The sequence below is a fragment of the Haliotis asinina genome, chromosome 9, assembly GCF_037392515.1.
Source record: "Haliotis asinina isolate JCU_RB_2024 chromosome 9, JCU_Hal_asi_v2, whole genome shotgun sequence".
NCBI classification, from domain to species: domain Eukaryota; kingdom Metazoa; phylum Mollusca; class Gastropoda; order Lepetellida; family Haliotidae; genus Haliotis; species Haliotis asinina.
Window position 1 is genome coordinate 34,410,823 of NC_090288.1, and position 24,056 is coordinate 34,434,878.

The 24,056-nt window shown below is 38.8% G+C and overlaps 1 protein-coding gene across 9 annotated transcripts in view; it reads left to right on the forward strand.

Annotated features, from left to right (window-relative positions):
• The window catches only part of LOC137295962 (tyrosine-protein phosphatase non-receptor type 12-like), a 146,490-nt gene that overhangs the window by 89,160 nt on the left and 33,274 nt on the right, over nucleotides 1-24,056 (forward strand). For 5 of the 9 annotated variants that reach the window (XM_067827568.1, XM_067827573.1, XM_067827574.1 and 2 more), the window contains exons 1-4: nucleotides 896-1,001; nucleotides 11,302-11,410; nucleotides 11,783-11,859; nucleotides 14,074-14,208. In XM_067827568.1, coding sequence (XP_067683669.1) covers nucleotides 987-1,001; nucleotides 11,302-11,410; nucleotides 11,783-11,859; nucleotides 14,074-14,208 — 336 coding nt within the window. In that variant the 5' untranslated portion in view covers nucleotides 896-986. Of the gene's footprint in view, nucleotides 1-878; nucleotides 1,002-11,301; nucleotides 11,411-11,782; nucleotides 11,860-14,073; nucleotides 14,209-24,056 lie in introns of those variants that run through there. The other 4 variants (XM_067827566.1, XM_067827569.1, XM_067827565.1 and 1 more) reach the window with 2 other exon arrangements.

The window sequence follows — 24,056 nt, forward strand, 5'->3', positions numbered from 1 at the left end:
GTGGATAGTGACTTGGTTCATGCATGTCGTTGTATCCAACCTGCATACATGGATGCTTGTGATGTCAGTCACAGGATTGTCTAGTTTGGTTTGATTATTTAGAGACCTGTTATGTATTTGGAATATTGCAAGCCTTAACCATGTATCAACAAAGAACTGTTTTGAAGAAATAGTGTTATTGTTTTTTCCTCAGTACCATTTTTGTATAAAGATAATATATGAATGAAGTTAATATATTGTGGAAAGATGACTGGCTTTGATTGGCTCTGAAATACATGGTCCTCACTTGACCCAGCTCACCCTGGCCTTGACTGTCCCAGAGATACATGGTCCAGCTCACCCTGGCCTCGACTGTCTCAGAGATACACGGTCCAACTCAGCCTTGCTTTGACTGTCCCAGAGATACACGGTCCAGCTCACAATGGCCTTGACTGTCTCAGAGATACACAGTCCAGCTCACCCTGGCCTTGACTGTCCCAGAGATACACGGTCCAGCTCACCCTGGCCTTGACTGTCCCAGAGATACAAGGTTAACATTTGGCCTAGCTCACCCTGGTCTTGACTGTCTCAGAGATACACAGTCCAGCTCACCCTGGCCTTGACTGTCTCAGAGATAGCAGGACCACATCTGACCCAGCTCACCCTGGCCTTGACTGTCCCAGAGATACACAGTGCAGCTCACCCTGGCTTTGAATGTCTCAGAGATACATGGTCAACATTTGGCCTAGCTCACCCTGGCCTTGACTAGCCCTGCCTAGCCCTACTTGCTTTAGAGACTGTTATGGTTAAAACACTTATTTTCCTAAAACTTTAGTTTTCAAAATCATTTTTCGGTAAATTTCGAATTTTTTATTTAACCATATGTAATTGTACTCCTATTTCGTTTAATACCACTACCACTTTTGTAACAACCCTTATGAAGAGAGGTAACTGCCTCAGGGCATGCAACTTTAGGCCATGTGCTTGAACAATGAACAGCCTCAGGAATGTCCAAAGTAGTGGTGAGCATAACTATTGTGTTTTTTATAGTTCATGAATTGATATTTGTGAAGGTAACTTCTATCTGTCTTTTCATGTAAGTTAGGGTAAATTCATTTGTGTTTTGTTCTTTATTTGGTATTTTTGTGGCAAGTTGTAACTTGGTCAAAATTATGTCAACACATGTTTTCATGGCATAAGGTTAACATTTTCTCAGTGCTTTTGTAGAAGTTTTCATGTTTTTAATGTTGTATTGTATTTCAAATGTGCTTTGGAGCATATAACAATATTTTGTGCTTTAGACTTTTGAATGAGTTTGGGAAGTGGCAGTGCAGACATTTACTAATTTAGCAAGTTTAATTCTGTTTATAAATTGCAATTTCTTAAAGCTTAGTTCTACAATTTTCAGTTAATCTACTGTAAAAGACAACGGAAATATGAATATGAGAATTAGAATTGGAATTGATGGAATGGATGGACATGTCAAGCAGGTGGACATTGAATGAGTCATACATGTATACATACGATAACAAGAATAATGTTGTTCGCAACAGAGACATTGTCAACATTTGCCCCAGGTCAGCCTGTTGGTTCCAGGAGATTACTTGCCAGGGTGCACTATGTAGAGTCAGCATTTCATGTCTGCAGGAAGGAAGGGAGGTCTGGTGGATCAGCTGTTCTCTTGTAATACCAATAGCCAGTTAAGAGTCCAAAGTGGTGGTAGGGTAGCCTGAAGGTTAAGGTATCCACTTGTCATGCCGAAGACCCAGGTTTGATTACCTACATGGGTACAAAGTGTTAAGCCTAATTTCTGGTGTCCCCTGCAGTGATAATGCTGAAATATTGCTAAAAGCAGCTTAAAAGCATACTCACTCACTATATTATCCAGTGCTGTGTAAGTGCTGGAATATTGCTAAAAGCCGCTTAAAAGCATACTCACTCACTATATTAACCAGTGCTGTGTTAGTCCTGGAATGGTGTCAAATCTGACTCACTTTGATATCAAGACATAGGTGTAATAGGCAGTATAATGCTATGAAATGCATCGTCAGTGCTTCTGTATGTTTCTTTATGTTTGTCTCCCCTTTGTTATGTGTATGGTGTCTGCTATCTGCTACATCAACAGATATATGTGGGTCTAGCAACAGCTTAGATGGCAAGTTCTCAGTTAGAAAATATTTTCTACTTGACATGGTATGCCATATATGTCAAAGCTGTGTGATATCTACTGTAGATAAGTTGACGTTGTAATCAGTGTCAGGTGACATGAACCAGTGTTGGGGAATGTATTGTATGGAGTGTTAGTTGAAAGTATATGGACAGAATCGTTGCCTAATTTTGTGGATAATCTTCATTTCTGGAATGCGGTAATAATGAATTCTATGACATCAGCTCAGTGTTACGAGTGTACGTATACGCTATGTCGAGTGTCAGTGCTAGTGAATTTTACATTGAGATGCCATCATAAAGTGGTGTCACCGTTTAATCTGTCATCACTCCCAGACGATATAGCTGTAACATTTAGGAGAGACAAACAGCATGAGCATAAATCTGTCCAATTTAGATGCAATGTGTCAGCGAACTTGATCACAAGATCCCATTAGTTATCTCTTTTGACAAGCATGGGTTACTCAGAAGATCGGTTATAACATGAATCTTCATGGGTAAATTTGTGGTGCTCAAAACACATCTGTCCATGTATTTACAGAGAGAGTGAGTGGGTATTATTATTATTATTATTATTATAAGTGTTCTTGTATAGTGCACAAATCAAACTGCAAGGCAATTTCTCTAGGCGCTAGGTATTGTCCCTCGATCACCAGATGTCAATCTCAACAGCACATCGTATGTCAATCTCAACTCCCTGGGGAGTATACAACTCTTGCTGCCACTAGGCACTTATTGTGGCTCTCTCATCCTAACGAGGTACCCATTTGACAGCTGGGTGGACTGGGACACATAGTCACAGCACTTTGTCCAAGTTTACTGCACGTTGCTGTACCCGCAACTAGGTGTATGCACGTGTTCATGTGGCCACCATCTGGTCATATACCAACGGATTCATGGGTTCTTTTAAGTGCACAGGATTGTGTACTGTACACTACAGTGTAATTACAGTGTTGCCTACAATTCCTCATGGATACAACAAGGAAACTCCTGTAAGGTCTTTAAACTTTGGGGAAACCAGTTTAATTCTTCTTTTATGGTTCTGCCAGTCGTATTTTTAAAATATTTCAAATTTTTTTTCCCTGAAATTGTAACTATGCAAGAACATTTTTTTAGATTGTATTTTGCACATATGCACTTCATAAATTGCCAAAAGTAAAATATGTTTCATGTTTATGAGGAATATTACTTTTATGTGACTTTTATTCATATTTTTTTACCTCCTGCCTTTATGGACAATAATCCACAAAGCATGAAATAAAATTGGTCTGGCCTTAATATCGATTTGCATTATTATCCCCCAGCATGTAATGTGGGGGGATATAGTTGACGCCTCATCTGTCCGTCCGCCCATCCATCCGTAATCATTTTGTTTCCGGAGCAAAACTCAAAAACCGTGCAATATTTTTCTGCAAAACTTGGTAGATATGTGTGGCAGGCCCCAAAGTGGTGCCTTTCACTATTTACATGTTTTTCTGATTTATTATTTTGTCCATAAAAAAACAATGAGTAATTCTCAGATTATTTGTCCTTTCAAACATGTTGGGGCTGGGGGGATATGTCATCTTCTGATGACTCTTGTTTATTAAGTTCATAATACATCAGGTTCGGAACTTGGTCTGAATATCCCAAACTGATAATTTCAAGAGTCACTACCCCCAATTGCACACTGGATTGTCTGCTCCAGACTTAATTATTTACAGACCGCTACCATACAGCTCAGATACTGCCAAGTGTGGGATAAAACTAGACTCACTCACTCATCGAAAGGGTCATTCCAGGAACTATAGCAAGTGTCCTGCAAAGTAATACAGTAATAATGTACTGTATTATGAGATGTGTAACAACTGTAATATTGTATACTTTCTTATCCCATGTAATGCGGGGGAGTATAGTCGACGCCTCATCCGTCCCTCTGTCCATCCGTCCGTCCATCCGTCCGTCCATCCGTAATCATTTTGTTTCCGGAGCATAACTCACAAACCGTTCAATATTTTTTGACCAACCTAGACAGATATAATAATCTCGACCTATAGTTGTGCCTTTTGCTATTTTTAGGCATTTTTATTTTTTTGTTTTTTTCATGGAACGTTTTGTTGTTATTAAAATTGTGGGGTGGGCTTCGTTTCCGGAGCATAACTAAAAAATCATTCGTTATTTTTCTGCAAAACTTGGTAGATATGTGTGGCAGACCCCAAAGTGGTGCCTTTTGCTATGGAAACAATTAAGACTTTGTCTCAAAAGTGAGAGGTGTTTCCTTTCTGGAGCACATCTCAAAAAGTTCCTGATATCTGTCAGCAAAACTTGGTAGATATATATGGCAAACCCTAAAGTGGTGCCTTTTTGCTACTTACAGGTTTTTGTGATTTATAATTTTCTCAGTTTCCATGGAAATGTTTCGGACTTAGTCTCAAAATGAAGGGATGAGCTTCGTTTCCGGAGCAGACCTCAAAATCCGTTTTTTGTTTTTCTGCAAAACTTTGTAGATATATCAGTCAGAAGCTGCAATGGTGCCTTTTGCTATGGAAACAATTCCAGGAGCACAACTCCAAACCTTCTAAATATCTTTCTGCAAAATTTGGCAAATATGTAGGGGAGATCCTAAAGTGGTGACTTTATTTACAGACTTTTGTGATTTATCATTTTCCCAGTTTCCATAGAAACGATTCTGACTTAGTCTCAAAATGGAGAGATGTGCTTCGTTTCTGGAGCAGAACTCGAAAACTATTCAAGATCTTAGAGCAAAACGTGGCAGATATTTGAGACAGACCACAGTGTGGTGCCTTTTGCTATTTACAATGTTTTGGCATTTTTATTTTTCCTGGTTTCCATTGAAACAATTCTGACAACAGGACAACTTGAAGCTTTATCTAGGGAAGGCACAGGACCCTGTAAATTTTGGTGACCTTCTCTATTTACCACTAAGTGATGTTGATCTCAGCTGTTTACTACAAAGTGATGTTGGTCTCAGCTGTTTACCACTGTGGTGAAATCCTCAAGGAGACAAACCCAAAACTCAGTGTAAACCAGAATCCAGACTCCAATCCTATATGTCTGGCATGCTGAAGGGACGAAGGTTTTCACCATAGAATAAAGAGAAGAATTGGAAAGAATAAACACAGCACTCCTCAGGTTTGAAACCTGTTGTACAGTACAGTGTGACATACTACATCTCTATGAACCATTTGATTCACTCTAATAACCTTCAGGTATATAACCCATTGTCGTTTATCTTGTCTTGTGCAGCTAGTGGTGCAGACCGAGGCTGACAGTATGTGTTGATAAAAGAGACACTGCTTGGTTTGATAAGTGTCAACATTTCCAGCTCTTTACATGCTGTATGGTGACAATATTGTTTACCTACCTGTCTGGATTATTTTCAACACAGACTGTTAGATTCTCAAATTCACCTGCCTGACTATTGAGTTTAAATCATTTTAAATCAATTTCAATCATCAATATTTTACAAGCTTTAATGTAATTATACTTAGTAAATTAGTATTTTTTGTAGGCAGGTAGGTTTTGGTCAAGGCTAGCAAGTTTTACATCTGTGGTCTGGCTGAAAGTTTGGGGAGTTTCATACCCTGGGAACATGGGGGATGCTCCATTATGTGATATCATCCTGTGCTTTAAAGAAGGAATGCTTTGAGTTTTAGTCTCATGAAGATAACAATTCACTAAGGATTTGAAATTTGACATCAGTAATTTTTGGGTCACCTTTGTTGAAACACAGAAAACTGTGCGCATTTTGTGTAAGTTTGGAAAAGTGAGATGTGTTAGGTCTGGTGTCCATGGTGTAAGTTAGTGTAACTTATGGAGCTGTAAAGACTGGCATTGCAACTTTATAAGTCCGGTAGCCAAGGTGAAGGTCATGTGACCTTCCATCTCTGAGGAATGGTGGACCTATTGATATGATCTTCTTATGCTTGAACCATCATCCTCACGGGAAATGAATTGTCTGTCCTGTGAGTGGACAAATCCATGTGAAAACACGATCGTTATTTGCTGAGATGGCATGCTCCAGTGGCTCTATTGTGTGTTACTGGCTTGGAATACTTGCTTCTACTCAAGCTGGGACATAAAGACTTCTTCTTTGTTGTTACACAACATACAGACCAGCAAAGTGTATTTCATAACTGTTGTGTTTATGCATGTAGGAGATATGTTTCTCTACATCAGTGGTTGAACATGCCGAGGTTGATTAGATAAGTATTAAATGAGTTGTCTTGTCACGTAGCAGGTTTAACTTATTCAGTTAGCTGATAGTGGGTTTTATTTGGATTGTTTCCAAATTTGGGGATTGCTTTCTGTTATATAGGACAGCTACAGCAGACAGTTTTATTGTAATGTTTCCATTTTATCAAGAATAATCACAGATTACATTTCTTGAACATGAGAAATTGCAAATTTTGTTGAATCAACAACCATATCCATTCAATGGATACAACCACATCAATTCAAGGTGCCTTGTGTCTGTCAGTGGAATGTGGTGTGCATGACAGAACCAAGAAGGTGCCCTGTGTCTGTCAGTGGAATGTATGACCACCAGAACCAATAGGGTACCTTGTATCTCTCAGTGGAATGTATGACCACCAGAACCAATAGGGTACCATGTATCTCTCAGTGGAATGTATGACCACCAGAACCAATAGGGTACCATGTATCTCTCAGTGGAATGTATGACCACCAGAACCAATAGGGTACCATGTATCTCTCAGTGGAATGTATGACCACCAGAACCAATAGGGTACCTTGTATCTCTCAGTGGAATGTATGACCACCAGAACCAATAGGGTACCATGTATCTCTCAGTGGAATGTATGACCACCAGAACCAATAGGGTACCATGTATCTCTCAGTGGAATGTATGACCACCAGAACCAATAGGGTACCTTGTATCTCTCATTGGAATATTGTTCGTTTAATCTGTGTCATACCAAGGTGTTAACAGATAATTCTTGCAATCACCCCATTTGTGGGAATGACCATTGAAGATTTGGGAAGATCTGACAGGATCAGGACCAGTGGGTAGCCAAGTGGTTAAAGTGTTCGTTCACCCACCTGGGTACAATATGTCAAGCTCATTTCTGGTGTCCCCTTTCTTGGAATGTTGCTTGATTATTGCTATAAGTGGTGTGAAGTTACGGTCATTCATTCTAACCAGATCAGGTGGTCAGGCTCACTGAAAAGGCAACACTGGGTGGGGTGGGGTGAACTCTGTAGGTGAACAATAGAAAAACAGTGATTAGGTTGTAGCCTCTGAGGTCAATATACTCTGTTGATTAATGCAGTACCATTTCAGACGTCAGTATTTGACATGTACGTCACTGAAACTGAAACTGAAAGTGCATGATATATTTATGACATATATGTTCGAATGTTTGAGATGAATAAACATAGTACTTATACACAGCACACAATTTCTTATTTAGCAAGTCACTTTATGTGTGTCGTTGACTTGATCCAGAATATCTGACAGTAAATAATGTCTTAAATGAGCTATGGTTGTGGCAAGAAGGAGTGTTGGCTGAAAATGTTTTAGCTTCATGGGCATTTGAGATGGTTTTTTTGGTTTATTTACGGTCTGAAAGTTATGTATGAGGTCTTAGTATCAGGAACACAATAGCTAAGTGTGCATTTGGTTTGATCTTTAGTATACTCCATATGCACTTGGCTGAAACTTTGATCAGTATGTTTCCCTTAAGTCTTCTTAACTCTTCTTGATCATATGTATCTATCAGGCAATGAATGATTAAATTCATTCACAGAATACCAACAGTCCATTTACACAGATACAAGGGACTTCCATGGCCTTGTCATCTATTGCTTCAAGCCCCTGTACAGAGTTGATTCCCTTAGACATGCCAGGATCATGTTGCATTCCAGATTTAACGGTTTTATGATGTTTGTGTGTTTCTCAGTGTTTTTATATATGACATATGGAAGAATCAAATGGATAAAATTTACATTTGGACATGTTAGTAGAGACTCTGACTCTGAGTGACCATATAACAACTGACAATATTATGTTATTTTCTTTTTCAAATGGGACATATGTTATAAATTTATGATAAACTTTAGATAAACATTCCACATTAAGGTTCTATTTGTTTGTAAACCATTGGCATACAGCCATACACAATGGGAACAGGGAGTTTAAAAGAATAGGATAACAGCAACTAAGAAGAGGATGTCTCACCCAGAGAGTGATAATGAATATGTGATGGATGTTCATTTCTTCAGAAACCTTCCAGTCATCCTATAGCAATCTGTATTGAGTATCTCTTAAATCATTCCAATATACTGTAATGTGAGAATGAGGACAATATCCAGTATCCTAATATTCAGATACTATGCATTAATCCAGGTTTCCTCCTAAAGCTGACTTACTTTGGAAAAACGTTGAAGCTGGAACACTGTTCAAATGAGTTAAACCCACCTTGCTTCACCGCATTTAAGAAATGCATTTTTGTATGTCATAAAATTAACTTGCTACAACAGATGTCTTTATGCAAATTACTGTTTTCACTTTAGGTAAATGTGAAACATTTCCGTCTGTGCATGCAAGTTACAGATATGTTTGGGCAGACGTCAATCTGGCTATCACAGTTATAGCATGTTCAACTTCCCTATTGAAAGGATGTCCTTATGCTAGGGTTTGCTTGTTGGTGATATATTGCCCTTCACTAGGCGTGCTGTAGAATCAAGTATGAGGGGCGATGGGTATGGTACATACCACGAATAATGGTATTGGGTGTGAGTGATGGGTAATGAATACAAGTAATGGTAATGGGTGTGAGTGATGGGTAATGAGTACAAGTAATGGTGACAGGTATGAGTGATGGGTAATGAGTACAAGTAATGGTGACGGAGGTGAGTGATGGGTAATGAGTACAAGTAATGGTGACAGGTATGAGTGATGGGATACAGATATGTTTGGGCAGACGTGTATCTGGCTATCACAGTTATAGCATGTTCAACTTCCCTATTGAGAGGATGTCCTTATCCAAGGTTTTGCTTGTTGGTGATATATTGCCCTTCACTAGGCGTGCTGTAGAATCAAGTATGAGGGGCGGTGGGTATGGTACATACCACGTATAATGGTATTGGGTGTGAGTGATGGGTAATGAATACAAGTAATGGTAAGGGGTGCGAGTGACGGGTAATGAGTACAAGTAATGGTGACAGGTATGAGTGATGGGTAATGAGTACAAGTAATGGTGACGGAGGTGAGTGATGGGTAATAAGTACAAGTAATGGTGACAGGTATGAGTGATGGGATACAGATATGTTTGGGCAGACGTGTATCTGGCTATCACAGTTATAGCATGTTCAACTTCCCTATTGAGAGGATGTCCTTATCCAAGGGTTTGCTTGTTGGTGATATATTGCCCTTCACTAGGCGTGCTGTAGAATCAAGTATGAGGGGCGATGGGTATGGTACATACTACGAAAAATGGGTATTGGGTGTGAGTGATGGGTAATGAATACAAGTAATGGTAAGGGGTGCGAGTGACGGGTAATGAGTACAAGTAATGGTAATGGGTGTGAGTGATGGGTAATGAGTATAAGTAAAGTATGATTGCATTGTGGGTAATGGGTATTATAACTGAAATATTCTGACAAACTTCCTGAATTTAACATTAATTCATTCACTTTTTGGCTATAAGACATATGGAATAGCATATGTATTTCAATGAGACACTTCAAACAATAGTTTAATGAAAACAGAACCTACTTATAAAGACTAGTCAGGCATGTGTTATGTCAATTATACTATTTTTTAAAAAAATTATTTATTGTTGCTTAGCTCCAAACCAAACCTTGCTTCACAATATTCCAGCTGACCAGACAATTCAGTGATTAACATCTTCCACATCTGTCCATGTATTTAGGGTACACACATTTAATGACACACTAAGCTTTACTTAGGTGCTATATCTGGAGGCTTAACTCCTACACCTTACAATAGACTGCCTTAGTGTTTTATACCAGGTTGTTTCATACAAACAGACACATGTCATGGCCCGGGCTCACATGCATAAAGCGATCTTAGCACTACGACTATCTTACGCCTATGTTGGACAATGGGAGTTACAATTACTCTAGTGCTAAGTTCGGCCCTGGACTCCTTTGGTAACATATCATCACATCTGAATAGGCTTTTCAGTCACTGGATTGTCTATTCTCAACTCAGTTGGACCATTCTCAATTCAATTAGACTGATCTCCATCAGACAGCTACATTTGAATGACTTGTTATTATATTTGGTAGAAATTATTCATATTTGTTACCTGTCACTCATATTTGTAATCCATTACTCGTATTTGTTATGTGATATCTGTTTTTGTTGTGTTACTCATATTTGTTACCAATTACTCGTATTTGTTAGCCATTACTAGTTTAGTTTCCCATCACTTATACTTTTTACCCATTGTTTGTGTTTGTTACTCATACTTGTTACCCATTGCCCCTATTTGTTACCCATTGCTCCTACTTGTTACCATTACCCCTATTTGTTACCCATTGCTCCTACTTGTTACCCATTACTTATACTTGTCACCTATTACTTCTACTTGTTACCCATTACTTGTACTTGTTACCTATTACTCCTACTTGTTACCCATTACTTGTACTTGTTACCTATTACTCCAACTTGTTACCCATTACTTGTACTTGTTACCTATTACTCCTACTTGTTACCCATTACTTGTACTTGTTACCTATTACTCCTACTTGTTACCCATTACTTGTACTTGTTACCTATTACTCTTACTTGTTACCCATTACTTGTACTTGGTGCCCATTACTTGTTCTTGTTACCTGTTACTCACACTCATTACTCATATTACTTCTATTTTGTAACCCATTACTCATACGGAGATTTGTGGGTCTGGAATGAAACTGCACAATCTTATGAGATCAATCTAAGGCATCAGAGGGTTGGGACCAATAATGAATTGTCATACTTGTATCCATGTGAATTGTTTTTTGAGTTTTCATTTCAGGGTTTAGCTACATAATAAGCACATATCATGCCCTATAAATTTGTGTCATGGATTTTGTAGAACCAAATAATCTGAAAAGTGACAAAATTTTAAATATTCCTTGCATTATAGGTAGAAAAACTCTATAGCTTGTCATGTTGTTTTGTAGGAGTTGAGGGAAATCCAGATCGCCAACAAGAATGAGAATAAATATCCGTCAGAGGAGGGCAAGAAGGAGTGTAACATCAAGAAAAACAGATACAAGGACATCCTGCCGTGTGAGTTGAAGCACCATCACAGCACAGGGGCATAGGGGAAATGGGGTCACGAGTTACAGCACTGAGAGAGCAGCACAGTTCAGAATGACTAATAGTGTTTCTTAGCAGGTCCAGGATCTGCTGTTTGTAATGTGGAATCCAATATTCAAATTGTATATATAATGTTTGGTCTGTCATTTCATTGTTGAAAATGTTTACTACAGTGGCCATGTGACTTGTATAACATTGAGTTCCTTCCATTCTACACAGGCCATGATGTTACTGAAATACTGGGTGAAGCAGAGGTAGTCTGCCACTTGTGTCAGTCAGTCAGTCAGTCAGTCAGTCAGTCAGTCAGTCATCCCACCCTTGACAAATGATTTATGTTTTCAGATGACTACCGCCGTGTTGTTCTGTCCAAACAAGATGGAGTAGAAGGATCTGACTACATCAATGCCAGCTTCATACAGGTAGGGTCATTGTGACATCATTATCCATATGACAGATATGTGATATGAAGGACATTGTGACATTACCATTGACCATATTTGCATGAAGGGCATTGTGACATCACCATTGACCATGTGACATGTAGGACATAGTGACATCACTGTTGACTGTGACAGGTAGGGCATTGTGGCATCACCATTGATTATGTGATAGGTAGGGCATTGTGACATCACCATTGACCATGTGACATGACCATTGATTATGTGATTGGTAGGGCATTTTGACATCACCTACTACACCTATACAACAGACATAAAGATATACTACAGACCAGGGCCCACTTGCACAAAACGATCTTAGAGCTACAATTATTGTAAATCCTTAAGATCGCGATCTTAGGCTTCGGCTACAATCGCCATCCACTTGCACAAAGCGATTGTAGGCTAAGATCATTGTAAGTTACAATCAAAACTTACAATTGGTCGGAACCAATTGTAAGGAGCTAAGATCATTGTAGTCAGTCGCAAAATGGCGTTCAAGTTGGTGTCAGTTTCACGCAGATAATTAGCTTTACGTTTGGGGATTGCTTATATATTGCATAAAACTGTATGGTTCGCCTCGACACTTCAACAACACGGAGAATGCAACATCGATTTAACGTCTGAAATACCGTATTCGAGGTAGTGAACAGCATCATTATCGAGTCGATATCATAGAGTACAATTCTCACCCGATTCAGTGCTGGAAAAAGTATGTACACCATACCTTTTTGATAAACAAGGAAAGGATGGTAACGAAAGCTGTCTGCATGCGATTTGCAGTGGCCATGACCTTTTCAATAACTCAAGGGCAGCTAATCTTGGTTTTTACGCAAGATGGGAGTGGTTTCCCTTTGCGTATTATACCGTTGCTGTAAAATCTGCCATGCCCAAATACAATGTATGTTATATTGTGACAGCGCAGATCTCCACATATATTTCTTTTCGATCATAGACGTGCCAATAATCTACAGTTGGTTAACGTACTAATTTATGTTTCTTTCTGACGTGAGAATTGAGTTTTAATCTATGCATTTTAAATATAATACAAGTATTCTTCAAACAGGAAAATACACTTGCTGAGGCATGTGAAATTTGCGTAAAAGGGTTTTTTAACAAAAAGAAAAAATAATTGTCAACAAAATAGCGTAAAGCAATTAACATACTGTAGATAAGTATTTAACAACACATACAAAACACAGGGAACAATAACGTTTTCATATTTCCCTGTCATGCATTTTCCACAACACTCCCACTTTCATGTCACACTTTCATATCTTTACACATCTAATGCTTGTGGGATATATTTGGGATTTTACTCCAAATAACACCAACCTGATACCAAACACAGATTCATTGACAGCCATTGACAAATCATGGTACATTTAGGTGCTCTATCATGAGGACATTTTGTTTATAATTTATGTTATCTTTTAATTTTCATGAGTACTAGGTCAGTATAACTCAAAACCCAAATTTGTTAATGTACTTGTTTGTATTTCAATATTTTATCATAAAACGTGATATTTCTGTGGTTGCAGTATGACATTCTTAGTTCATAAATAATATTAGAATGTAGAAAAATCAGAGAATAGCCCACGAGGTACGAGTTACCACATATGTTATCTTCCACGTTATCATTACGTTAACGTTATTCATTTGTGGGGTTTTCTTGATTGTTTTCTCTTCTTTTTTTTGCCCTGTTTTGTTTTGTTTTCATGAAAAATCTGCAAGGTGCGATTAAGGAAGAAATGTCAGTTGCGTGTAGTAACCAGTTCCACGTTTTATTTGCGCTGCATGCTATGCGCACTTGAAGACAACTGTAGACAGGAGTCGAGTTTAAGAAATTTCTACCTCCAACGTTGAAGAGTTCGATCTTAGTTAAGATTGCGATCTTAAATCCATGCTGTCTTAAGATCGTGTTTGTGCAAGTGGATTAGAGCTATTGTACGGTGATTGTAAAGTTAATTGTAGGGGCCTAAGATTGATTGTAACTAAGATTGCTCTGTGCAAGCGGGCCCTGAAGATATATGACAGACATGACCATACACTACAGAGATGAACATATACAACAGACATGAACATATACAACAGACATGAACATATACTACAGACATGAACATATACTACAGGCATGAATGCAGGTCCACTGGTATCATGACAGTATATCTGACCCCTTTGTATGTTCTTGTACAGGATGTATATGGGAAGAATGGCTATATTGCCTCACAGGGCCCCCTACCTCACACTGTCAGCGACTTCTGGCGCATGTTGTGGGAGTACAAGGTGGAGATTGTCTTCATGGTGTGTCGTGAAGAGGAATCAGGAAGGGTAGGCTACAGTTTCACTTATCTCTTGCTAAGGGCGCTTCCAAATACAGCTATCCCTCGCAATAATCCGCTTCGCGATAGTGCGGATTCGGTTAAACCGCAAGGTAATCTGTGGCTCCCATAAAAAAAAGTCAAACTGCGATCACACCCATTCAGGAATTCGAAAATAGCTCAACAAATCAGCTGTTGCGCTCTGATAAATTACTTAAATTAGTGAAATTCAGTGCGGATGGCAACTGACAGTGTTTATCGTACATATCCATTGTGTTTCAGATGCTTAAAACATGCAGGGTTTTCTCAATAATAATCATACCAACATCGTAGCAGTAACTTATGAAAGACAAGACATGCTATCAGTCGAGTTACGATGAGTACTTACAATGTTTGCAGTGATGCAACACACATCGCTATAGCCCGGTAATCTGAGTCATCCAAGAACATATGGTGTCAGAAACCACATTTTATTTGATTAAATTCAATCCCAGTTTTATTCATTAACACTGTTGACAGAAAAAACAGACACCTTGTGAGAATGGCATTACCTCATTCCATAAGCGAACAACTTCCACTTACTACTTTTGTGAGGGTCCGTTTTTTGCGCCTACCGCAATAGGACCAATTTCACGTTTAACAATCACAAACAGATTAGTCTCGTAATCCATGGACTCTGAGACCTGAGTTATTGACTCATTGAAGTAATTTTTAACAATTAAATGGCCAACATTTTGTTTTTTACTATCAAAGTTGCAAGTACCGCAGGAAGTCAGCGGTGACTTGTCAAACTGTCTCCTACGTAAAATGTATCCAGACAGGTAAGGGCCTGTGTTTATTTTTCTGTTAAATATCTTTGCAGAAAGCATGCATTATATACTAAACCGATAGCAATGTATAATAATCTGTTACAATAACTGGGTAATATATAAAATATTCTTTGATGTTATGTTATGGGATCGTTTTTACCTGAATCACCGGTACATTGGACCAAAACATCTGTGCACAGCTGATCGCTATTTCTGGCTTATTTGAATAACAGGTAGCATAACCGGAACAACAATTAACTTATCATGTCTAGTGAGTTTTAATTCCAGGTTTCCAGTACATATCTATATTTTCATTTTCACCTTCAACAATATGATAGTTTAGTTGACTGGACACACTACACAAAATAACAGTTTTGTTACGTCATTGGAAAATATAATTTTACTTGGCCTTTGTTCCACATTATGTAATAGGTACTGTACAATAACGCGGATGGTTATCCATGGACCCCAAACCCCGCATTATGGTGAGGGATGACTGAATCATATATATTATTAAAAATAGCTCTCTGATTCTGACAGCAGCATTGTTGATGAAGACGTATGTTTGTGTAAAGTGAAGCCGGGTTTAACTGGATCATTGTTCCCAGTGTCCCAAACTTATCGTCTCTTTCTGTATTAATGTCTGCAGTAGTTATCTCCCCTTTGTACACATGATCCCTGTATGTATGTATATAGATAACCACAGTAGTTACTTCCCCTTTATATGTTCATATGCGAACCCAATGATGACCCATGTAGTTGTCTCTACTTTATAAATGCACGATCCTTGTATTTGTCTCTCCTTTGCGTGTAATGTGAGTGAGTGAGTGTAGCTTTGAGCTGCTTTTGCAGTATTCCAGCTCTATCGTGGCAGTCTGAGTCTGGACCAGTCTAGTACAGTCAGGCCACGTTAGTCCGGACCTCGACAATCCGATTCCCGCAATATCCGAACAGTAGCTGGCTGTAACCAATCTTGTTTACTATATATACTCTTTACCTGATGATTCATTAATCCGATGCTTCAGTCTACGTATCCGGACATTAATTAGCGGTAACAGATTGGCTAGTTACGCATGGTTTTGCTTCATTAATCCGGCGGTACATCAAAAAGGTTCAGATAATAGCCTTACCTCGTGAGCACCTGTGATTAGCACTGGTCTTCATCGGCTGACTTCGATTGTTAACTGAGGTGACACTTCTGAGTTGAGCATATCAGTAGTTTGTGATTTTAATCAGTTAATAGGTTTCACTTTTGTTTAGTAATACCTTTCATGTTTCCTTGCTGTATAAAATACTGATCGAGTCAAGATGAGATCAGTTGCACTTGACACCTGTCAGTCACAATGGCAACTCCCGCCCCTAAGCGTAAACGATGTGAAATTACTGCTGCACAAAAAAGAGAATTTTTAGATACAAAGAGAGAAATCCTAAAGCCAGTTTTGATCTGTTTATTAAGCATTTTGGTCAAGAATTCGGACACTTAATCGGCAAGAGCACAATTTCGGACATTTGGCGTAATAAGGAGAAGTGGCTAAACATTGCAGAAGATTCGGCTTCTTTGACTCGGGCGAGAAATGCTAAACATCAAAAGTTAGAGGAGGTTCTTTTTGTTTGGACAAATGAAATGACCAGTAAGAATACCTTGGTCAGTGATGATATCCTGTTAGAAAAGGCTAACAAAAGGGAACAAAGTGGACAATCATGATTTCAGCTATTCACGCGGGTGGCTTTACCGCTTCAAATCACGTTACTCAATTTCGAAACAAGTTTATCAAGGGGAAGCAGCTAGTGCTGATAAAACCACCGTAATTCGTTGGCGAAAGCACCTGAAAGTCTTTCTGAAAGAATATGACGAAGAGAACATCTTCAATATTGATGAGACAGGATTTTTCTACAACCTCAGACCAAACCACACCCTGGCAAGTCAGAAAATGCCCGGCACAAAGAAAGGATCACCATTGCCTTGTGTGCGAATGCAACCGGCACAGACAAAATCAAGCCATTTGTGATCGCAAAGTCGAGACGTCTCAAATGTTTCGGATGATGTCACTTTAACCCAGAAATGTTTGTGCGCTATCGTTTTAACAAGAAAGCGTGGATGACATCAGACATGTTTTGCGATTGGCAGCGGTCATTTGACAGACATGCGATCGCGTGGTCGACACGTGATCTTACTTTGTGACAACGCTGCAAGTCATAACTGTGCCAATGTCAAATTGACCAATGTGAAAGTTCACTTCCTGCCTCCCAAAACCACATCACACATTCAGCCAATGGATGCTGGCATCATAAGAACTTTCAAGGCCCACTACAAGAAATATCTCGTGAAACATTTCATCCAATGTGCTGAAGACGACCTGCCACAAACGCTCAATCTCAGAGAAGCGCTTCGCTTCGTCAAAACTGCCTGGTGGGAAGTAAAGGGCTCCACCATTGAGAAATGTCACCGTCATGTTGACATTATCCCCACTCCATCTGAAGCTGTCACTGATGAAGATGACATGGCTTTGTCAGAACTTCGTCAGTTTCTCAAACGTTTCCCCAATGAAAACGGAGATACTGAAAATGCTGATGACTACATTGACATCAACAATGATGCAGAAATTAGCCCCTCGCAGTCATCGGATGAAATTGTATCCATGGTCACAAGTGCCGACAATGACCCAGAAGATTCTGACGATGAACCCTAACTGACACCAGCTCCTACTGTCACCCAAATGACAGTCTATATGGACTCTATGATAAATTATTTCGAGTGTGTTGGAGATGACAAAAACTTGGAGACAATGGTCAGCATGCGTGCATCTTTCAAGCCACTCTCCAGACTGTTATTGGAGATTTCTTTCAACACAAGTGAGTGATTGGTATGTGTAATACTGTAAATAATCTATCCAGACATTGCATTGATTGATTGTTATGTTAATATTCAAGTTGTTATATCTACAAACTGTAATAAAGTCATTTGATACATGTATACGTTCGTATGTTCTTGTCTCAGTATGTCAAAGGGAAGTAACTCTTCTGAAGTGGTGTACGTTTCACTATCCAAACGTTTTTGATGAAAAACAGAAGTGTTCGGATTAATGCGGCCTGATTGTAATCAACAGATTGAGCATCAGTCTTATGACATGTGTCAACCAAGTCAACAAACCTGACCACCTTATCCTATTATTCACGTTTTACGACCAATATGGGTTATTAAAGATCAATTCTAAAATGGAACGTCATCGGTTATATGGGTTAGATGGCCCCCAACAGACATAAAGCATCACAGGCAGTCCAGTTATCTGAGGTGCCTGAATTTATTGTGCAGATTTATGTTTCTTTGAAGCTGATGATATAGAATAGACTCTGATTATGATGCTTTGTTTCTATGCTAACTGAGAAAGGTGTATTTGTTTTTTCTGTTAACTGCAGCTAAATATGGATAACAAATATGTTATTAAGGGCAGTTTGAGCATCCATCCACTGCCATGTTCTTGTAATGTACAGTTACATCGATGTAAGGGTAAACATGAAGCCAGATTGATAGAGGACCATGTGATATTTGACTTTCATATATGTGTGACTGCATGAAGGTTTGTACTTTAGTGGGAGTGGGGGCAGCCTAGTGGTTAAAGTGACTGCTCCTCATGCTGAAGACCTGAGTTTGATTCCCCACATGGATACCGTGTGTGTAGTCTGGTGTCCCCTGCCGTGATAATGCTGAGAGCAGAATAAAACCAAACTCACTCACTCACTCACTCGTACTTGAATTAACACACACAAAGTGGAAGCTAGTGCATGCTTCGCAAAAACAAAAAATATTGTATATTATACAAATACCCTTCTCCTAAAGTTATGACCCAGAGTCTGCCTATGTTGTGTAAACAGTGGATTTGGGATGACTTGTGAATCAGTATTAATATTCTTAGTATGACTGAAAGTAATGATGAACAAGGACATTGTCCCTATTTATATTGATATTCATACTATGACTGACAGTGTTACGGTTAAGAATTTACCATGACAACAATGGAAGAAATCCCCTTGTGAACCAGCAAAACAGAACAAAGACAAGTCGTACACGTTCAAATAGTGTATTATTATGCAACGAGAGCAACGTATACAAAGTCACAAGTCAATATAACAATGCAGATTTCAGGTACAATTCAAGAGAGACCAAATCTAAGTCAGTGGGTCACAAAATACAATATAGCAAACTCACCAAAGTCTTGGTGTGAGAGAAAATCAACTGTGGCAGAATGTCAGCGATCCGTGGGACAGCAGATAATGTAGGTCAGGCGTTGACGGGTTTCGATGATCAAGCGTGGCAATGATGTAAATGAGTGTGAGCGAGTGTCGCCCTCAACACAGCAACCAGCCTTTATATATATTTACTAAGTCATTCCCGAAAGTTCGGGCACAAAAGAACATCATCAACACTGTAGAATGCCCTAGAGTAAGTCTCCCGGAAGTAGACACATAGAAAACTAGGAGCAGATAAATTCCGGAAAACCAGAATGCTAAAAGTGTTGACCAGCTATTAAAACAAATGTGACCCATAATATTTACTATTCAAAACACTAAATGTTGTGACCCAATAATAATTATCACTTAATTAATAACAAAAATATACAGAAAATACACACTCGTAACAACAGGTTAATGAGGACATTATTCCTTTTGTCAAAAATCTATTTGCATTAATATTCATACCATGATTGAAGGTTGAATCAGGACATTTTTCATTTTTAAAACTTATATTTGTATTTGTACAAGAGTTGACAGGAGGTATCTTTAATCCACCTCGTCTGTAGTACAAGGAGGTTTCTGTCAAAAGTAAGTACTACTAGCAATTATTGGTTCAAATATATATTGTTAGACTGTTGTTGACAAGTGATAGATTGTGGTCATTGTTCAGGAAGCATCTAAAGGACTTGGCACACAGTCACAAAAGATTTCAAGTGTTATAAATAAAACAATGAGTGTTTGTACTGCTTTGCCTAGATGTTCAGTAACAAAACACCAATTAACTAGGGAGGGCTATTAAAACAGTCAAATGCCATTGTGGCAAGGATGAAGGAATTTTTCTCCTCTCTCTCTCTATGTATACAGATGACCCTGGTAGCCGTCTCCACACTGTATGAAAATTGATGACGCTTGTAGTTATCTCCCCTCTGTATACATATTGATGACCCCAGTAGTTATCTAGACTTTGTAAATAGATCTCCCCAGTAGTTATCTCCCCTTTCTATGTATATAGATGATCCCGATAGTTATCTCCGCTTTGTATGTACAAAGATGATCCGTGTATTTATTTTCCCTTTGTACATAGATGTCCCTTGTAGTCATGTTTGTATGTACATGGATGCACCTAGTTGTTATCTCCCCCTTCTATGTACATAGCTGCCCGTTGTAGTTATCCCCACCTTTGAAGATCCAGGTTAGAATTGATCTCCAATAATCTATGCTTGTCGTAAGAGGTGATTATAGGATCGGGTGGTCAGACTTGGTTGACACATGTCATCATATCCCATTTACGTCGATTGATGCTCGTACTGTTGATCACTGGATTTTTTGCGAGTTCTCGTCCGTCCGTCCGTAATCATTTGGTTTTTGGAGCATAACTCAGAAACCGTTGAATATTTTTAGGCCAAACTTGATAGATATAGTAATCTCAGCCTATGGTTGTGCCTTCTGCTGTTTACAGATTTTTGGCATTTATATTTTTTTTGTTTTTTCCATGGAACATTTTGGTGTTAGTCTTATGGTGGATGTGGGCTTTGTTTCCAGAGCAGAACTCAAAAAACGTTCAATATTTTTCTGCAAAGCTTGGTACATACATCAATCAGAACCTAAAGTGGTGCCTTTTGCTATGTACAGGTTTTTGTGATTTATTATTTTCTCGGTTCCATGAACATAATGCTGACTTCGTTTCCAGAGCACAGCTCGAAAACCATTTCATATCTTTCAAAGGATCTTGGCAGATATACGAGACAGATCTTGAAATGGTGACTTTTTCTAATTACAGATATGACATTTATATGTTTCATGAATTCCATGGAAACAATTCAGACTTGGTCTAAAAACACAATAAGTAACTGTCCGGTGATTTGTCCTTTCAAATATGTTGGGGCGGGGGGATATGTCATCTTCTGATGACTCTTGTTATTTTCTTGGTTTCCATGGAAATGTTTCAGACATAGTATGAAAAGTGAGAGGTGTGTATGGTTTCCAGAGCAGAACTCAAAAATCGTTTAATATTTTTCTGCAAAACTTGGTAGATATATCAGTCAGAAGCTGAAGTGGTGCCTTTTGGTATTTACAGGATCTTGTGATGTATTATTTTCTCGGTTTCCATGGAAACGTTTTGGACCTAGTCCGAAAAGTGAGAGGTGTGTTTCGTTTCTCGTGCAGAACTCAAAAACTTCTTAATATCTGTTAGTAAAACTTTCTAGATATGTGTGGCAGACCCCAAAGTGGTGCCTTTTGGTTTTTAAAGGTTTTTGTGATGCATTATTTTCTTGGTTTCCATGGAAACATTTCGGACTTAGTCTCAAAATGGAGGGGTGGACTTTGTTCCCAGAGCACAACTCAAAAACCATTTCATATCTTTCAACAGATCTTGGCAGATATATGAGACACATCTTGAAATTGTGACTTTGCTGGTTACAGATATATGGCACTTCAAACTTAGTCTAAAAAAGCAATGAATAACGCTCAGATTATTTGTCCTTTCAAACATGTGGGGGCCAGGGGGATATGTCATCTTCTGATGATTCTTGTTTTAGTAGTGTAGCTGGTCCATGGACATGAAGAACTGGAATCATGAACCAGTTACTCACTTCCAATAGCATGTGACACCGCTTGAAAAATATGTGACATCCTGTATATAGACAGACCCCCCTCTTCACTCACATTCATTTATTTAATCTGTCACTTTGACTGTAAATGCTTATTACATTTCCAATGACCATATATTATCAACAGATTTAGAATTATAAACTATTTTTGGCAATGTTTTTAAAATGAAGGCAATTTTCGGACACATCCTTTGGCTTCGGCAGCGGGTCAACATCAGAGTTGTCAATGAGGAAAGTATTGAAACAATGTTTTGAGGAAATAATTAAACAAATTGAATAAACTAACAAATAATATCAACAACTGTACTCATAAAAGTTCTCAAAATGTACATGAGGAAAAAAGGTTAGAAAGCATGCATGCATGCCTGAGTGTTAAGGTTAAATGTGTGTCAGGATCCAGATCGTACCCAGGGGAGAGAAACTCTTACTTATGCCATTTCAGGGAATATTTCCTAAATGGGGTAAAAATTGCCAACCAATATGCCATTGTATATACCATTTTTTTTTCCCAAGAATTGTTCACTCAGTGGGGAAAAGACAGCAATTTCCAATATCTTTTTTTCTATTTTCCAGAGATTTTGGGTTGGCAGGTCCAAAATGCAAGTTGTTAGAAAAAGGGTGGCCTCAGCAAAATTTCAGGAATATCATGGCAAGGGACACCAGAAATGGGCTTCACACATTTTTCCCCATGTGGAGGATCAGATCAGAGCTAGGTTTTTGGCATGATGAATGAATGCTTTAACCAGTAAGCTGCCCCTAGTGAGAATTGACATTATGTTCTCTTTCCAATCTGCTGACAGCTCTCAAGCAGCTTGTATTTCTCTGTCACAGTTTTCAGCAAGCGACCAGTTATGTACCTTCGTATAACATATGTTGAAGGTGTAATCCCCAAAACAACATATGTTACATTTAACCGCTTTGTAAATGGCATTTGGACTGCCACTTAATCTCTCTGAATATATGTATTTTTGATAGTATCAGTAACAAGCAAACACATTTAAACTGAAAAGGACCACAAGGGAGACCAGATATTCAGAACCTGAGGATATCTAGACTTGTCTCATTTAGGGCTTTAGCATGCAGCTTCTACCTTGGCAGAAGGGAAAATAATGTGGTTCAGGGACTGTGAGACAGACTAAATGGCATTGTGTGTACAGGCATGGCCAACAATTTGGACTTGATTGTATCTTAAGAGAACATACAGAAAAGACAGGATGCATCACGCATAGTTGCACTTGCTCCAGAAGACATATTTTCCTGACAACCGTGAGATAATTGTCAGCAGTTAATAGGATGTAACATGTTCTCGCAGAGATTACACTTTCTAAAGAAAGTACAGATTCTAGTACATTTGCAGGGGTTCACTTTCATCTGGCAAATGAACGAACAGCCTCTTTTGAGGCACCAAATCGTTCACTGTCATCTAATCCACTTTTAGCTGCCAGAAAAGTGAGTGAGTATGGTTTTTAACGTCAATTTAGCAATATTTCAACAATATCACATTGGGGGATACCAGAAATGGGCTTCACACATTGTACCCATTTGGGAAATTGAACCTGGGTCTTCAGTGTGACAAACAAATGCTTTAAATTGAATTTAGGCTACCCCACCACCCCTACAAAATGGGAGGTGTGGCAGCTGGTGGTCAAGATACATACTTTTGTACCTTTCAGACAAGTAAATGTCACTCTGACGTGTGATGGAGATTTTGTGCCTCTCTGTTGATGGCAATATGTTACGACACACAGGATATATGAACTTTTGTCCTGTGTGCAACAGGTAGACCTATCCTGACACGTGGCTATCACTTGCATTCAGACAACTAGAGTTACCTCCCTTATATTCTAAGTTACCACACCACTGATGCAGTACATATTTGACCCATGTGAGGAATTGAACCTGGGCCTTCAGCATGACAAGCAAATGTTTTTAACCACTAGGCTACCCCATTGCCCTTTACATAACGATGATATACATTCAACATATTTACACAGACAACTAAACTTGTATTGTGAGCAGAGATTACTTTCACCAACTGCTTCAGATATATATAATGTCATCAGCACCTTCAAGTGCTCCTAACAGGCAAGGAGCGGATGGATAGCCAAATGATTATAGCGTTTGCTCGTCACAACGAAGGCCCGGGTTTTATTCCCCGCATGAGTACAATGTGTGAAGCCTATTTCTGGTGTTCCCTGCCGTGA